Source organism: Anopheles arabiensis, chromosome 3, assembly GCF_016920715.1.
Source record: "Anopheles arabiensis isolate DONGOLA chromosome 3, AaraD3, whole genome shotgun sequence".
NCBI lineage: Eukaryota > Metazoa > Arthropoda > Insecta > Diptera > Culicidae > Anopheles > Anopheles arabiensis.
The window spans coordinates 65157049-65174671 of NC_053518.1; the positions used below are offsets into that span (position 1 = coordinate 65157049).

General features: G+C 40.6%; 3 protein-coding genes across 6 annotated transcripts in view; all 3 read right to left on the reverse strand.

Moving 5' to 3' along the window:
* LOC120899776 (serine-rich adhesin for platelets) overlaps positions 1 to 17623 on the reverse strand; it is a 65059-nt gene that overhangs the window by 29880 nt on the left and 17556 nt on the right. For 2 of the 4 annotated variants that reach the window (XM_040305988.1, XM_040305991.1), the window contains exon 2: positions 15461 to 16128. In XM_040305988.1, coding sequence (XP_040161922.1) covers positions 15461 to 15986 — 526 coding nt within the window. In that variant the 5' untranslated portion in view covers positions 15987 to 16128. The other 2 variants (XM_040305990.1, XM_040305989.1) reach the window with 2 other exon arrangements.
* LOC120899779 (toll-like receptor 6) lies at positions 3335 to 5256 on the reverse strand. Its single transcript, XM_040305994.1, has one exon. It carries the CDS (start codon positions 4658 to 4660, stop codon positions 3335 to 3337), a length of 1326 nt encoding a protein of 441 aa, XP_040161928.1. The 5' UTR covers positions 4661 to 5256.
* Positions 10354 to 11827, reverse strand: LOC120899781 (carboxypeptidase N subunit 2-like). The gene is made up of 2 exons (XM_040305997.1): positions 11761 to 11827; positions 10354 to 11684 (listed from the first exon to the last, which is right to left on the reverse strand). The coding sequence occupies exon 2, from the start codon at positions 11445 to 11447 to the stop codon at positions 10680 to 10682; it is 768 nt and encodes a 255-aa protein (XP_040161931.1). The 5' UTR covers positions 11448 to 11684; positions 11761 to 11827; the 3' UTR covers positions 10354 to 10679.

Here is a 17623-nt window from a genome sequence, read left to right on the forward strand (position 1 = left end):
ACTGATGGTTTGGTGTTAAGGGGAAGAAGGACAGAGAGATGATGGGGGGAAAGGAAGTTGCATAATCTCCCTCGGCTTGGAAGTGGCCGGCGGAGGTGGATTTTTGCCGACAAGTGCTTATGCACAGATGCCGGTACAGATGGAGCCCGCCGATGTCCAAACCCAATGCGCGTGCTTGTGCTAGCTCGTTGTTGGTGGAGGGCCTTTATTGCCTTGTTTATATTGCAAGAGGTGCTTTAAACGCTGGTGCAGCTACAAAGTTAAGTGAAAACGTTTGATCTTTAAAAACGATATTTTACCCGAGTGGAGAACCAGTTCTCTGCACTGGTGACGTTTATATTGCCTCTTTTGCCTGTTGACGTAGAGCAGGATGAATGGTATAGTTGGGAAAGCGTAGGATTGCAGCAAACTTGTATATGGATCAACTCTCAACACTCAAACTAGTTATGATTTGCATAAAATTGTAATGATTAATCAATGCTGTATAGTTGAACTAAATATTACTTAAACAAATCGATTGAAGAAGATGCATTTATCAAAAAATGATATTTAAACTCAAAAATAGATTATTTGTATGCCTTGATTGGTTGCAGATAGCAATATATAGGAAAAATAAAAGCTTCAAACAGTACGAACTGGATAAATTTTGAAAGTGATTGTCTCTTTGAAAATTTTCATTATTTATTCTACCGGACTTGTTTCTGTTCGATTTTATGTGGATCATATTTCCAAATTACTCGCAAATGCTTTGCTTAAATTATTTGTAACGTTTACTTATGAGTGTAATGAAGCTTTAATTGATTAAATGTGTTCCTCTATTTTATTGCATTTTGAAAAGGATTGTGTTTTTTATTGTTCCTGAAAATAAATATTGCCCCAATCATTGGGTCATTTGGGTTACATTTTCAGTAAAGGATGTCCTATGTCCTATGTCCTATCAACTTTTTTCAAAATGTAGTAAATTTGGTCGAAAATAGCGACTAGTAAAATTATCGAAAGAAGCTGCATTATCTATTGCTTGAGTTTATGTAGATTATTAAAAAATACCATTTTTTTAGGTAAATCAAACAACCAGACTAGAACATGTCTTTGCATAAATTTCTTGTTTTAGCCTTTTTACGTTTAAAGTTTCCAGCATATGTGTTATGAAAACATAATTGTACTATATGTATAACCAATCTCTCTACATATTATCGCAATCGTCCAAAAGACAACAGCTCAAAACAATTCAATTTATCACGGCCATTGAGAGCTTGTACACGCTTCACGGCCCAACGGTCCAACAAGTCGGAACATGGCGATACCACGATACAGTGATCAGGCTAACGATCGCGTGTGTTTGACGTGATCGAGAGCTTGCGATTAAAATCGTGCATCGGCAGCAAAACACCACCTCAGAAAGCAAGAAACAAAGTGCCATTCCATCGATCTCCGATTTCCTTTTCAACTGTCTGGACTGGCTCGGCAGTTGGCTCGGAAAGAAGGAAAAGAAATGGAAAGTGGCACCGGTGGTCGGTGATACTTTCCAGGCCTCACCCGCCTTCATTTGTCTTTCAAGTCCAAGTTCAATCGGAATAGGCTTACGAGGCGCCTGTCGAGCTGTTTTCTATATTATTTTAGCACACACACAGCTTAAGTACCTAAAAAAGGTAAAATCACACGATGAAAAGCAACATGGCAGTGTAAAATATGATCCCATTCATCTTGGTGCTTTGCATGGTGGAGAAAATTACCAGCCCGCCCGAAATGAGGCACAAAAGCGAGCAAACAGAGCAAGTGAAAAGTGAGAAAGGTTGGAAAATTGTCCACAGTCCACAAGAAGAAGAAAATGAGGAGGAAGCAAACAATTGTGCACACCACTTGGCACGGTCGGTGTCAATGAGCGGCTTGTTTAGTTTTACACTTTGGCGCAGCCTTTTCTTCCACTCTTTTTTTCTCTCTCTCTCTCTCTCTCTCTCTCTCTCTCTTGTTTTCGCTCTTTGCCAATTTTCTGACTGACTGACCGACTCCCGACGGACCAAACGGACGACGACCCTTGTGGGGCTTGGTGGTTGGAAAGAGGAATGGTGTGTGTGTGTAATAAATGGTCGCAAATCATCATCGCAGATGCAGCGGGAAAAGTGGCCGTGCCTGATCGGGGGGAAACCATATCTCCGGTCGATCGTCGGCTGCCGATAATAGTAATGAGCAGCCCCCGACAACGACCATGATAATGATGATGATGATGATGATGATGAGGATGGCGATAATAATGCTACTTCAGCTGCCTTTGGTGACGACCATCGATGTAGATGGGGAAGTGGTGGCCAATCGGAATTGGAAATCGACCCCTCCCTGGTGTGCATCGAACCGGTGCACCGGTGCCGATTGCAAGGATGCTTTTGCGTTGGGAAAGTAAATCATCCACGGTCCCCTAGCATATCGCACCCTATTTGGGCTTGATTTCAGACCACAGGAAATCGTTTGCGCTGGTAAGACTCTGTTTGACGTTGCTGTACTGTTTGAAACGCATAATGTGTGTACTCTTCCGGCCTCTGTTTACCGCTCAAAGCTTACAAGCAACGTTTTTTTTCCACGTGCGTAGATGTGTTAATGCGCCCCCAGGATGATGGTCGCTTTTAGTAGCTCCCTCCACACCGTTGAATTTTGCGCCACATTAGCGATGAGCCGCACCAGTAGCATCGGTTCCGTGATGTAATTTCTTTTTTTTACAACGGTGTGATTTAGTGAGTGAGTGAGAGCAACAAAAAAAAAAAACCCTAAGTTGAATTAAATAAACACAACCTTACGCTGCTTCGGCCATGCAATAGGTCGGGGTAGGGGTTTCTCAATTTATTCGATAATCGATTGTGAAACCGGTGAAACGGAAAATGAACAACTTTATTCGCTCATCAAACAGTCACATTGGATGGGTAAATGAAACATTTGAAAATGAAATAAAAAGCCATCAAAAACTGTAGTAAAATATTGCACTTCAAAAAAATAGTTTAAGTATTTGTCTTCTGGAACGACGTCGCAATAACATTTATAACCCCAAAAGCAACTGCGAACAGCTTACTTTACAATGTGCACTTTAAGCGCAAGTCAAATTACTTCTCTCTCTCTCTCACCTTTGTTTATGAGCAATTGATTGGATTATCGTGCATTTCCAGGATAGTTATATTTGCGGATTATATTTGTATATTTTTTTAAAATATATTTCCTAGCTTAGTGTACCTTTGCTGTCGTTCAAGAATCGGTTAAGGATTAGAATTTGTTTAAAATGACAGCAAATGAAACAGTTTTCTACTTGATTGATTTTGCATCAAAGAAGAATATTCATATTTTAAACGCTTTAGTGCCCACACCTTGCCTTATTCGCAGCACTTTCAACACAAGCCAAATTACTCCTCTCTTCCACCGTTTGCCATGAACAATCGAATGGATTATTCCGCATATACAGTTTAGTAACGTTGGGTGAGATTTGTTCCAAATCAACCTTTGAAATGCAGTTCGTTTGAACGTCAACCTCAAGCGATGGAACAGTAACAACGGATAGGTTGAGCTCGGTGAGATTAGCGTTTATAAGCCAGATACATTTGAAACTGGCTGGATATTGGGAACTGTTGAGCATAATTGTTGTTAAGTTGTTGTACGAAAGATCTAGTCCTTCCAACAGGCTCATTCGCGCAAAGCTCTGTATTGTTACATGTTGTATCTGATTGCGTGATAAGGATAGCAGAGTAACACTGGGCAGATTCTCCAGACAGGTCGGTATCGTGGTTAAGTTATTGTAGTCAAGCTCCAAGTACACCATGTTGGGCACATGCCATCTGCACAGATCTAATGCTTTTAATTGGTTTTTTGACAAACATAAGTGCAAATGTGCTCCAGAGTTGAAGTCACCCCGCACCGATACCATTCCATTATGTTTCGCATTCAGCCGCTGCAGTTTCGCTAAATTATTGAAAGGGTCCAGGTTGAACTGTTTCAACATATTCTGGGATATAGAGAGTGTTTGCAACGAATCATACAAGCTGCAATGTGTTGGGGCAGTGTTAACTATGTTACGTATACGGTTTGCTTCTAAATTTAATATTTGCAGCTTGGAAAGGTCACAAAACATCTCAATGTTGAGTGTCTCGATAGGACAATTTGTGATGGCAATCGTGAGGGCTGCTTTTAAATTGCCTATCGATTGTGGAATGGTGGCCAGCTTCGAAACACTCACAGTAAGCTCTGCGATCGTATTATTGTCATCGATCACAAGTTTGTTCACTTCATTATCAGCTAAAATTAGCTTGGAAATGTTGGTTCCTCCTGGGACACTGATTGATTTCAATAAGGTCGATTGCCCAATGTGTAAACTAGTGATATGTGCGGGAATGGTCTGGAAAAACTCACTATCCACCTTATCGAATAATAGATTGAAATATTTGAGGCCTTGCACATCAGCTGGAATGTATCGGTACATGAAAATGTCCTCCACCTTTGAGTCCATATTTTCGATATCACACTCTTGAAATTGACTGCAAACCAAACGCACCGCATGAACGTATTCCAAAACTACAACAAACGCAGTGAGTGAACTATAAAGATGAAAACAATTTTGATTAGCTGCTGAATTTGTACATGAAATATAAATTTCAAACCTGATCATTGTATGCACTGTAAGTTCCATAGCAAATATGTTATCGATTTACTTCGACAAAAAAGATAGAAAGGTACTGCTTTATATCTATCAACAGCTCATCAAGAAAGAAGGGGAGTATGTGAACTGAAATGCTTTCAGTGCTCGTTACGTTTAGTGCTCGTTAATTCTTGGATAATATACGCAATATGTGTAAATATACCCAAATTGATAAAAAAAACTCCCAAGAAACTTCAATCATTGTTGTTGAAGCTAATGCGATTTAAATTGATAGAAAAGTGTCATATTTATTTCATTCAAGCAATTAGTTTTTTTCCTCTATTCCTAAATTTGATATTTATTACTACAGATTGCAAGTTGCCAAAAACACTATAATACGGAATACGGTTATCTGCCATTATAGTGAATACCATAATGATATGAATATTCGTTTTTTGCTTTATTTATTATTCTTACTAGTTAAGGCCCGGTAAAATCTACCGGATGTCCTCAAATTTCGAATTATTTTCAAACTCTCCACGTTCAGTGGCAACAACCATAACTCAAACACCTACAGTAGAGCGTCGATTATCCGGGCAGCTCGGGACCGGACGGTTGCCGGTTAATCGATTTGCACGGATAATGGTCCAAGAAATGTCAAACGCATATAAAACATATGAAATTCACTAGTTTTATTATTAATTCACCTAGAATCAAACGATTAATCGTTAGTAGAATATTATTTTAATCAATAACTGTAGGTTTAACAACTGTTCATGAACAAAAATGAATTTCGAAAATACCCCTAGACACTACACAGCTGCACAAGAAACTGGTTACCCAATTGACTATCGCTGCAAACTTTTGCCGCACGTATGAACAGCTGTCAGATTTATGCGCACGGTTAAGCCGCCCGCCGGTTAATCCGTCTCCGGATATTCGACGTTCTACTGTATTTGTTCTTATGCGTTACACCGCGAATGTGTTAACCTTGTAACTTCCTGGACAGTTCTTACTGTACTTTGCAGAACCGGTAAATATCGATGAGGCTACTTTTGAGCCAAGTCATGCAATTTTGTATTTTTCAAACTGATCATTTGGCATTTGTTCAGTACGTTCAGAGGCATTTGTTGACATAAATGTATATTTTTTGGATTATCATTTTTTAGTTATCGGCGTGATTTTATGGAAAGCATAGCTAAGTAGTAACCTCAACAACGTGTTCATTGAATAACGTATTGATTTGCAGTGGATTAAAAAATTAGGGTGCCGCTAATACACATACAACATGTTTAGATCCAATCCCAATTGCGTACTTAAAAACATACAATTTTTGAAATGCTCACTTTTGCTTCAATCCATTTTGTGTTTTTTGTGCCCATAAATGTAAGATTGAACTATAAAAATATGATATCGCACATGGTTCGAATTCCATTTCTACTCTTTTTTTCGACTTATGTTTCATACGTTAGATAATAAGTAATAGATGCTTAGAACATTTTCAATGTAAATTTTCTGGGTCTTCAATTTTATGAGGGTCATTTCCAAAACGCCATCAAAATTTTATTTTATTATCCTGAAACTGGTTTTGAAGTATTAAATGGAATTGGTATTTGTGTATGAGACAATTGTTATTGTTGTGCCAAATATCAAATTTCAACAGTGAACATATCCCCTCATATAACCATTCCAAATGTGTAGTTCTAATATTCCGATCTATACTGTTATAGAAAAGAATGGTTCAATACTGTTACAGCCTTCCCAGCAGTGGCGTATTTAACGGTAAGCAAAGTAAGCAATTGTGGGGGGCTCCGTCAATGAGGGGCCCCGGAATCTTTAGTCCATTATCCATAACAGTTAATAGAATATGGCACTGTATTAGCAAGGAGGACCCCGTGGGTGATGGACGTTGGGGCCCCGCGCTAGACGAACCCTAAGCACCCTCCCCCGGCAGCAACCAAATTTAAGTTGAAATGTTACATAATCAAAGACGGATGCCCAGTACCCCCCAGTAATCATGTACAAAGGGGCCTCAACACTTCTTACTGCTTAGGGCCCCCGACACTGTAAACCCGCTGCTGCTTCCCAGATCAATTAACTCACGTTTACTTCCAAACTACTTTATGTACTCTTGCCACCCCACATCTTTCAGATTTTGCTTCTAATTTGACATGTCCTTAATGTTATGGGCCAACCTGATGGTAGCAAATCGTTTACAAGTTATATATAATAAACAAGGACTTTCCAAACAACATCGTTTTGAAGGAAGTAACGCGTTAACGTTTCTTAGCGTTCTTCGAAAGAAAACGAAAATATAACACTTAATTATAACGTGGTTGTTCTTAATCAACACCATAGTACGGTGATAGCATCATATGGTAGATATCGCCATCACTCTTGATAGATACAGTCAGAATCTTTTCAGCCCTCTTGGGCACGCTACAGTAAGCATAGTTTCATTGTGGATCGTTCTGCAGTTGATGCTGATCCGGCTAAATGCAGTGCGCACGGTTGTCTCACCTAACGCGCAGTATGTTGCAGCCATGTTGCGCAATTAATCATCTCTCCCTTTAGTGCTTTGTTTCGGAAGGACATCCTGAAATAAGTAGTTCTTCCCGCCCGCGAGCAAATCGTTACAAATTCAATTTTAACTTTCAAGCCATCAACATCCGCCGCTTTCTTCCTCGGAATTTCAGCAAGGCTTTTTAGCATATGGCCGCTTAGGGTCTTTCGGCTACATCCACCTCTTATTGTCATGCGTTTTCCTGGTCCCGACTCAACCAATATTGCGGAGTAGTAGATTTGGGGCGGTCTCGTCGTACGTGGTCGTCAACTCGAACGACTCAATAACATACCCGTCATGGGTTCAAGCCCATGGACCGTCCCCCCGTAGCAAGGATTGACTATCCGTCTACGTGGTAATGAATTAAGTCTCAAAAGCCTATGCAGGCCGGCATGTCCGCATAGGACGTTACGCCAAATAGAAGAAGATTTGAGGGAGTGTACATGTTCGACGTCCTGGGTATAGCAACCCGTGTTACAGGTTATTCTGTACCACACTTATCTGCCGATGACGACGGTGTATGTAGTATTCGAGGTGATTAAGCACCAATATTGAGTATGGTTGGCTTTATGAATGATTGAATGAATTGGAATATCAACCATTTCACAATTAAGCTATTTTGCATAGTTTTCAAACATGTTTTTTTTAAATATTGCCTTGAATATCTTGATTTATAATGGGAAGGGGTATGAGATGGGACACATTATCATCAGGTGGCTAATTTGCAACTTTAAATATTTAAAAAAATCATTATATCCAATGGCATGTGATTTCGAACCGGTTTGTGTAAACAAAAAGTCTAAGTAACCATTGCCCTTATCATCCGCGGGCTAGCAATGGTGCTTGGAACAAGTCCTTTCGCAGCAACGCGCGTTGCTAAGAGAGCTCTGCTCTCACCGCTTTCTTTCTCTCTCGCTGAATGTTTACTCTCACGTCATTGCGGCGATTTTCGATTTTATATATAGTGAGATTAAACGGTTTACAATTAAGAATGAATAGTAGGTAAGGTTAATCAATGTCCGAATTGAATATCCAAATAATTTGACATATATTGTATTGTCCTGAAGTAGTATTTTCATTTTTGCAGGTTCTTTACTTGTAGTTATCAACGATGTACTGACGGATATTACACATTTCATCTTGTTTTCAATTTCATCATATTTCGATTTCATATTTGAACATCCTGAATGCAGTCGTACATCGAAAGTCTCCTTAATTTCATTTCAATTTTTTACACAGCATTTTTGAAGATATGGTTACATGTTTTTATCGATATGATTATTAAAATAATATCATTTTTTTAAAACTCCCTTCCTTGTTTGTTACCTTTTTATATTATTTTGTTGGTGTTCGCTAGAGTCTAGTTTTCCAGATGTTGCAAGATGAATAAGTTTTTGGCTATTCTTTTAATAATAAGAACATATAAATGTAGCGTTTGGTTAGCATAAGGAACAATATTGAAGCAAATAAGCTGTAAGTTATTTATTGTATAGACGTTGTGTCAAATCATTCTAAACAAACATATAAATATAGTAATGAAACAACTACGTGCAGCTTTGCTTAATCGCTGCATTTTCATCGCAAGCCAAATTACTCCTCTGTTCCGCCGTTTGCCATGAGCAATCGGTTGGATTGCGCCACATCATAAGCTTGGTAACGTTTGGTAAAGATGCGATCCATATCAACCCTTGAAATGCAGTTTCCTTTAACGTAAACCTGGAGCGATGGACCAGGAACAAACGACAAATCAAGCTCGGTAAGATTATTGCTCTCCAATTCGATAGTTTCCAGACTGGCTGGATATTCGGAACTGTTGAGCGTAAATGTGGTTAAGTTGTTGAACGATAGTACTAATTCTCTTAAACGCTTTATTTGCGAGAATTTTTGTATGGTTGCATGCGTTACTTGATTGTGTGCTAAGTTTAGCACAGTTACATTGACTAGACTTTCCAAACAGGTCGGTATCGTGGTTAAGTTATTGTAGTCTAACTTTAATATTATCATGTTGGGTACGTTCCATTTGCATAGATCTAACGTTTTTAGTTTGTTTTTCGTTAAAGCTAAACTCAAATATGCTACTGAGTTGAATCCGTCTCGCACCGACACCATTCCATTGTGTATAACATCTAGCTGTTGCAGGCTGCCAAAAGGGTTGAACAGGTCCAGGTGAAATTGTTTAATTAAGTTCCTAGATATGGAGAACATTTGCAACGAATCATACAGAGCGCAACGTTTTGTCGCACTGTTAAATAGCCTATGTATGCGGTTTTCATTGAAATTTAGCACACGCAGCTTGGACAGGTCGCAAAACATCTCTAGGTTCAGTACCTCGATAGGGCAATTCGTGAAGGCGATCTTGAGCGCTGCCTTTAAATTGCCTATCGATTGTGGAATGGCGGCCAACTTGGAAACAGTCACTGACAGCTCAGTGATCGTGTTAGTCTCATCGATCTCAAGTTTATGCAGTTCATTCAAATCGCTTAAAATTAACTCAGATAGATTGGTTCGTCCCGGCACACTGATCGATTTCAGTATAAACGATTGCGAAATGTGCAAGATGGTGATATGAGCGGGAACGGTTCGAAAGAACTCACTATCCACCTTAGCGACCACCAGATTACGATATCTTAGGCTTTGTACATGGCCAGGAATATATTGGTGCATGAAAACGTCCTGCGTAAAGTACATATCTTCTATTAAACACTCTTGGAATTGACTGCAAACCAAACGCACTGCTTAAACATATTCCACAGCAACAAAACAAGCGACGAGTAGACTATAAAAGCAGCAGGGAGTATAGGATTTACTACTGGATGTGTGACATTTGACAAACTTTGCAAACCGGATCATTTTGTGCACTGTCAGTAAATGTGTCGTTGTTTTTGTTTGAATATAACAGAAACGAAAAATACTGCATTACTTCTACCAACTGCACACTAAGGAAGACTGTGAGTTTGTGAACTGAAATGCTTCTCGTTAACTGCTCGTAAATTTGTATGTAATATACGCAAAGGGAAACAGTTTTACTAATACAAATTAAATCATTGTTGTTGGAGTTAATGCGATTTAAATCGATAGTAATTCACTCACATTCATGATTCACGATTCCTGGAAACTAAAACATGCAATGCATGTATCTTGTGAACGTATGATGTAATAAAATAAATGCATTTTCGAAAAATAGGTTAGTTAACGTACACTTTATACACTTTATTCGCCCTTCCACTTGTGTTTATCAACGTTGTATTAACAGATATTCGACGGACACGACTAATTCATCATGCTCCGGTACATTTTCTCCGTTCTGAATGCAATCGTATATCGAGAGTCTCCGGACATTTCGATTCTTTCACAGCGTGTTTGGAAAAATGTTTACATATCCATAGGATAATAAAAATTGTAACATAAAATTTTGTTTACCTCCTGTTCTTGCTGGTTTCCTTTTCATATTACTTTGTTGGTGCTGGCTAGAGTCTTGTATAGATCATAAATGTACCAATGCAATAACTACGTGCAGCTTTGCTTAATCGATGCATTTTCAACGCAAGTAAAATTACTCCTCTGTTCAGCCGTTTGCCACGAGCAATCGGTTGGATTGAGCCACATGAAAAGCTTGGTAACGTTTGGTGAGATGCGTTCCACATCAACCCTTGAAATGCAATTTCTTGCAACGTAAACATCGAGCGATGGACCGGGAACGAGGGACAAATCAAGCTCGGTAAGATTATTGTTCACCAATTCGATAGTTTCCAGACTGGCTGGATACTCGGAACTGTTGAGCGTAAATGTGGTTAAGTTGTTGAACGACAGTACTAATTCTCTTAAACGCTTCATTTGTGAGAATTTTTGTATGGTTGCATGCGTTACTTGATTGTGTGCTAAGTTTAGCACTGTTACATTGACCAGACTATCCAAACAGGTCGGTATCGTGGTTAAGTTATTGTAGTCTAATTTTAATATTACCATGTTGGGTACGTTCCATCTGCATAGATCTAACGTTTTTAGTTTGTTTTTCGTTAAAACTAGCGTTAAATATGCCACCGAGTTGAAGCTACCGCGTATCGACATTATTGCATTGTGTTTAGCCTCTAGCAGCTGTAGGCTGCCGAAAGGGTTGAACAAGTCCAGGTGGAACTGTTTCATCAAGTTTTTAGATATGGACAATGTCTGCAACGTATCATAAAACCTGCAATGTTTTGTTGCACTATTGGATAGCCTATGTATACGGTTTTCATTGAAATTTAGTACTCGAAGCTTGGACAGGTCGCAAAACATCTCTAGGTTCAGTACCTCGATAGGGCAATTCGTGAAGGCGATCTTGAGCGCTGCCTTTAAATTTCCTATCGTTTCCGGAATGGCAGCCAGCTTCGAAACACTCACTAAAAGCTGTGTGATCGTATTATTTTCATCGATCTCGAGCTTGTGCAGGTCGTTTAAATCAGTTAAAGTAAGCTCAGATAGATTGGTTCGTTCTAGCACACGGATCGATTTCAGTATGGTCGATTGCACAATCTGCAAACTGGTGATATGAGCGGGAACAGTCCGAAAAAACTCACTATTCACTTTATCGAACAGCAGATTACGATACCTTAGGCTTTGTACATTGCCTGGAATGTATTGGTGCACGAAAATGTCCTCTTGTGTGAAATGCATATCTTCCAAAACACACACTTGGAATTGATTGCAAACCAAACGCACTGCATGAGCATATTCCACAGCTGCAATAAACACAGTGAGTGAACTACAGAAAGCAAAAGGAAGTATAGGATTAGCTATTTGAGTTGGACTTCAAGTGAAGTGTACAAACCTGATAATTATGCACGCCATCAATTTTATGGTAAAATCGTTGTCTTTTTTATGATAAATAATTGAAGGATGTAGCCGTACTTCTGTCCACTGCTCGTTTTCAGATGGAATGTTTCTCTTTTACTGCTCAATCACTTATATATGAACTACGTAAAGGGGAAGAGTAATACTAATATAGCTGAGGTCACTATTGTTGATGCTAATGCGATTTAGATCTATAATAAAATGGAACATTAATTTCACTAACGCAACTTACCATATTGCTTCTATTAGTTAAATTGATATGAATCAAAGTTTGAAGCATTATTGATTCCAAGTTGAAAACTTTGAAATCCAAAAATAGGAATTAAGAATTAAAACTAAAATGAAGTTTCCAGCGAAAACTGTGCCAACTGCTAAATGCGCTAATGTAGGTGAAATTATCAGGGAGTAACAATAGAGATCGTTGAGAGCGATTCAATTAACAAAAACAGTGTTCGCATCGATTGGACAATCCAGCTATCTTTCGTTTAATGTTACATCATTAAAACACCCGTAGCAATTCAACATTCAAAACAAATTACAATTGGCAATTGACCAGAGTGTCTATAAACAATCCGCAGTCGGCCCAATCCAATCGACCTCTGTTACATATTGATCGTCAGTAACGCCTCTTTAGTGAACCACATCAGGACCGATTGAAACAGTAAACATCCTTCCGTACGAGCAAAACCGATAGCAAGGCCGCTTTTGGTGAGTTATACAGTCTTTGACAATGGCCCAACGCCGACCGCCCAATCTCTCCAAAAGCTCTCGGGAGCTCATTCCTTCCCGCAAAATAATTGGATTTTCTTCCTTTCGCATAACCCAATACGGTTCTTCCGGTAAGCATCTCACCACCGATTATGCAACACGTTCGTCCCATCCGCTTGGATTGTGCACCCGAACGGAACGGTTATCGGAACGAATGAATCAACGCTTGCCTCTTCGCCTCATCTTAATGGTACCATGGCTTTGGCACTGATACCATTGCAAGCGGATGCGTGCGAATGATCATATTCTGACAGCGTGATATAATGTGCTTACACACACACAAACATGCACACCCTCACAAACTTATATGTGAGTGCCGATGGGCATGATAAGATTGATCTTGGTATCATCATCGTTAAAAGTACCGCTACCAGGTGCGTCCGATAGAAACCGTACCGGGGGGGCCACCGTAAACCGTAGCAGGAACCCCACCCCCCCACCATGGAGGATGGTGATGAGTTGGGCGTTGAGACTGTGCCGTTTCTGGTCGGGCCTTTCCTTCCATAATTGGTGTGTCTTTGAACGCTTGCCATTCCCTTCCCATGCCCGAACACCGACTCAAGCTGGACGGGGCTTGGGTATAATCGTTCCTTAATTAGAACGTACATGAGATTCGCCGATCACGCCCCTTGGGTTCAGGCTGCAGCGGAACGAGCTGCCCCGCCTTCCGAGCACCCCCCTTGGTGAGGTGTGCTAGATGTGATTGCGGATTAATTTGTACACATATTTGCTAACGTTGGCTCACGCCATCTTTAGGTGTGTGTGTGTCTGTGTCTGTGGCGCTTTGTCCAGCACGACATGGTCAGCTAATCGTTAGTTCTTCCCTGACAGCTTCTTAAGACAAAGTGTCGGTAGAAGCCCCTTGGAGAGCTTTTCTTGCGAGCGATCTAAGAAAGATAGAGCGTGTGCGTGCGTGTGTGTGTAAGGTTGGAAAAATAATGCCCGTGAACATTATTAGGACATTGATTGGACTCAATCTATCGAATCGTGTTGCTGTTAATTAATCCCTGCCACGATTGGTATCTGTCTTCACCCGAACACACACACGAAGGGCCGATTGCTGCATTCAAACCGCATTTGTTTGTACATTTTTAGCTGGTCTGGGTTTAATGGGATTTGATAGCAAATTAAACTGGAGCCACTTGGTGGAGTGTGTTGTTGCGTTTTGATTGGTTTTCCAGTAACAATCAAGGAGGATCCTTGGATGCATATAAAACGCTAATTATATTATTGAGCACAGTAATTGCCTGCAAAATAGTGCGTACATGGTATCGAAGCGAAAAGGATTTTTCCTGGTACTTTATGAGTGCGAGGTTATGAGTCGGACTAATTATATATTAAATGTTCCTAGAATGCAGTCCTTTCTTCTTTTGTCCTGATGATCGTTGAAATAAAATCTATTCAACTATAATTTGTTCCCCATTCATTCATATTTCATCGTTGAAATGAAGTCATTCTCTGGGTTTGTCGGGTTCGGCTGCCATGTCGATAGGTCACAATGTAATTATGTATTATAATTATTATATCAGCAATGAAATAAACCTAATTTATGACATGTAATTTTTATTTTGAATTGACGTGGTTTTTACACTTGCATGTGCAGGTTTTGACGTCATGGTATGTGCGAGATACTGTATTGACCTTAATGTCCGAAATCTTTAAGAAGCACTTAAGAGCGCATCTTTAGTTTGCCGAAAGTCTTTTCACAATAAATAAACATTTAATACAAACATAACCTTATTAAGACGTTTGGTACGGTCCCATGATACAGTCCTCAACTCGAACCACTCAATAACATGCCCGTCATGTGTTCAAGCCTAGAATGGACCGTCCCTCCGTTACAAGTATTGATTTTTCGGCTGCGTGGTGCTGAATCAAATATCGAAATCCTGTATAGACCGGCATGTCCGCGTGGGACGCTCGAAGAATAAGACCTCAGGATCCATATAAATACCAATATTGTGAAATGTACTAACAATGAAACTTGTTTAAAACGTGTCAAAATAAACGTAACTCTCCAACGTTGAGAAGTGGTTATAAGAATTAGAATATTTTAGTATCCTCCTTCGAGATTTTTACCATTAATCAAATCCTGAATGGCGATCTACTTATTTGTGATTCAATTTACTATGAGTATGTCGGCATGAAGACTATTTGAGTTTAATGGCAAACGAGTCATACAAACTATTCGTGTATAGTTGAATCCGACCTTCACTAGGCCAAGTTTGATACCCATCTTTAATATAGGAAACAAAGATAAATATTAGGCGGTGAGTAGAACACAAATATTATGAAGATACTTGTCAATGCGGCACATGTCCTAAATGTAATCTTTCTGCAATATAGGCCAGAATGAATTTCTCTCGTTCTGGCCTTCCACGATTGAAAGGACACAATGTCTATAAATGGGAACTTCTAAACGTCATGCCCGAAGAGACTTAATTGGTATGTCTCGCATCTGCCTTCTAGATCATCAACAGAGACGGCATTGGAAGGTCCATATGTATACTATATTTCGCGTACGGGTTTGGGAACAGTTTTGAGTTTGTGAGTCTATTTTAAAATCAAATTACGACGACAACAGGGATAAGGCACAGGTTAGTGAGCAGGGGGTATCAGGGAGGGAAAGGATGTTTACAAAACAGCAACACAACTAAAAGCCTTCAACAATCTGTGTTGTGTGTACTTACCGATACCATTCCGGCCGATCGTTGCCGTCGGTTGACCGTGCTGACCGGTGTCAGGTGGTGAGGGTGTCCTAGGCCGCCGCTGATCCCGCATCAGCCTCGTCTCGACACCTTGATTGCGTACGTGCGGTGACTCCGCTGATGAGGCGTTATTAATACTGCAAACGTTATCGGTCGCCATGCTCGCTACGGGAGCCATCGGGTCGGCCGGTGGGAGCGTTTGATTGCAGTCGGGCGTATCGAGCTGCCCACTGCCCGGTGCATCCGGCGCGGGTGTATCGGCGACACTGGTTGCAGGACTGTTGCAGCCACCGATCACCTCGACCACCTCGCTCAGCAGCGAAGGGAGCTCGGAGTCAAATTTCGAGTTCGCTGGAGCTGCCGAACCGGGCAGTACGAGAATGTCATTATAGGCGGACGCGTTGGCAGGCTCGATCGGCGAAAGGGCCGGCGCTGCCGGTGATGCACTACTACCGCGTGCCAGCACTTGCGGTCCTTCGAGTAGCTTTTTTGCCTTAAACAAGCGCATATTTCGAGCGCGGCTGTGAGTGTTTTTACTGTCGAAGTTGCCTTCCGTTCCGTTCCGTCTTCTACCGTCTAGCGGGATGTGGCCCCGTGGGCGATAAAATCACTCTAATCGGATCGGTCTGCGAGGCCATCGGGTAGGAAATCTGCAAACAAAGAGCGAGAGAAAATGGCCACTGATTAGTATGACTGCCCCCGTCTAACGGATAGTGAAAAGGAATTAATAGCCTCCGAAGGACACCTGGCTCGGGGTGCGATACGTTAACCGGCATGGTCCCCCACAGAGCGGTTTGGCTACGCATGCTACGAAGTGTGATCGCATCACAGCTCACGCCCAGCGAACTGTGAAGCCGGTGCTACAACGCCCCGGAAGATGCTACATCCGCTCCGCGTATAATTTCGCGCGCACACACACACATACCGTAGCTTTTCCACTCCGGGAGCCTTGAGCGCGAAGGAAAAACCTAACGAGCTGGATCGAAATTATGAACAATCGTGTGCGCCTTTTGATTTCTCGGCTGGATTAAGCAAAAAAAAAAAAAGAAAAGAAACTCAACCCGCTTGTGGTGTTTTGGCACCTTGGAAACTTTGCTGCAGATGTGTCACGTTACGTCAATTTCCCATTCGATTTAAGTCTACTTTGCGGGCGCAAAAAAATAAACATGCACGTCATAACATAAACCGCTTTACGCGGCGCCTACTTTGTTAGGTTCCGCGTTCAAAGTCACGCAGAATAGCGCCTCAACAAACATCGCCACAAACGGTTGCGTCTTGCGAATTGTTTTACGGTTCGGGTGCTTTGAATGCTTTATTGTTTGGTGTGCGACACCGCCCGGTGACGGCACACGCAGCCACAGTTTCGGAAAAGCCTTTGATTTGGGGGTGATAATTTTGTCACCTCTGGGGGGCATGTAAAGGGGGAAGCATCTCATGGCCACAGCGTGAAGATTTGAAGGGATTCTAGTTATACAGGGAAGTTATTTTGATTCGGGGCAAGATGAGACTCTCAAATCGATTTATGATATTTTTTTAACTAAAGTTTGTCAAACATGCTGCTTTATTTAACTTATAAGACTTATAACTTCCTGTTATAACGTTTCGTTCCAAGGCAATGACGCTGGCTCGTGAAACAGGTAAATAAGCAATTTTAAATTTAATGGATCATCCATCCTTTGTTTGTTTGCATTCGTTTGAAGTTGCGCGTGGTGGCGTGACACACCCCGTTCGCTGTCCGGCGAGTGGCGAGGAACAAAATGGCATAAATAAATCAAATTTTACCATTTTAGATGCAATCGCATGTTGAAACGTGTTTTAAATTAATGTTACAGTCATCAGGTGAAGCTGTTTATTATTATTTTTACGTAGAATGTTAATGGAGTCTTTAAGAGCTTGTCTTATCGTTTTGAAGTTTTTTGTATGGTTTAATCTTGTTTAGTACCTCTTGTTGATTCAGTACGTATGTGATTCTATTCTTGCACCTTTAAAAATTCAAATCTTAAAATCATAGTTTCGATAAAAAATTGTTGAAAGAATCAGATTTAATCAACTAAACAGTCTTATGGTCAGGATTTTGTTTATTATTAATGAAATTGTAACAGATCTGAAATTATAAAAAAATTCTTGCTGAATTTAAGGCAAAAC

What these genes read in the sequence shown, in the direction of transcription:
- LOC120899779 (XM_040305994.1), bottom strand. Translation starts at nt 4,660, where the DNA reads ATGGAACTTACAGTGCATACAATGATCAGGTTTGAAATTTATATTTCA.
- LOC120899781 (XM_040305997.1), bottom strand. Translation starts at nt 11,447, where the DNA reads ATGTTTTGCGACCTGTCCAAGCTTCGAGTACTAAATTTCAATGAAAAC.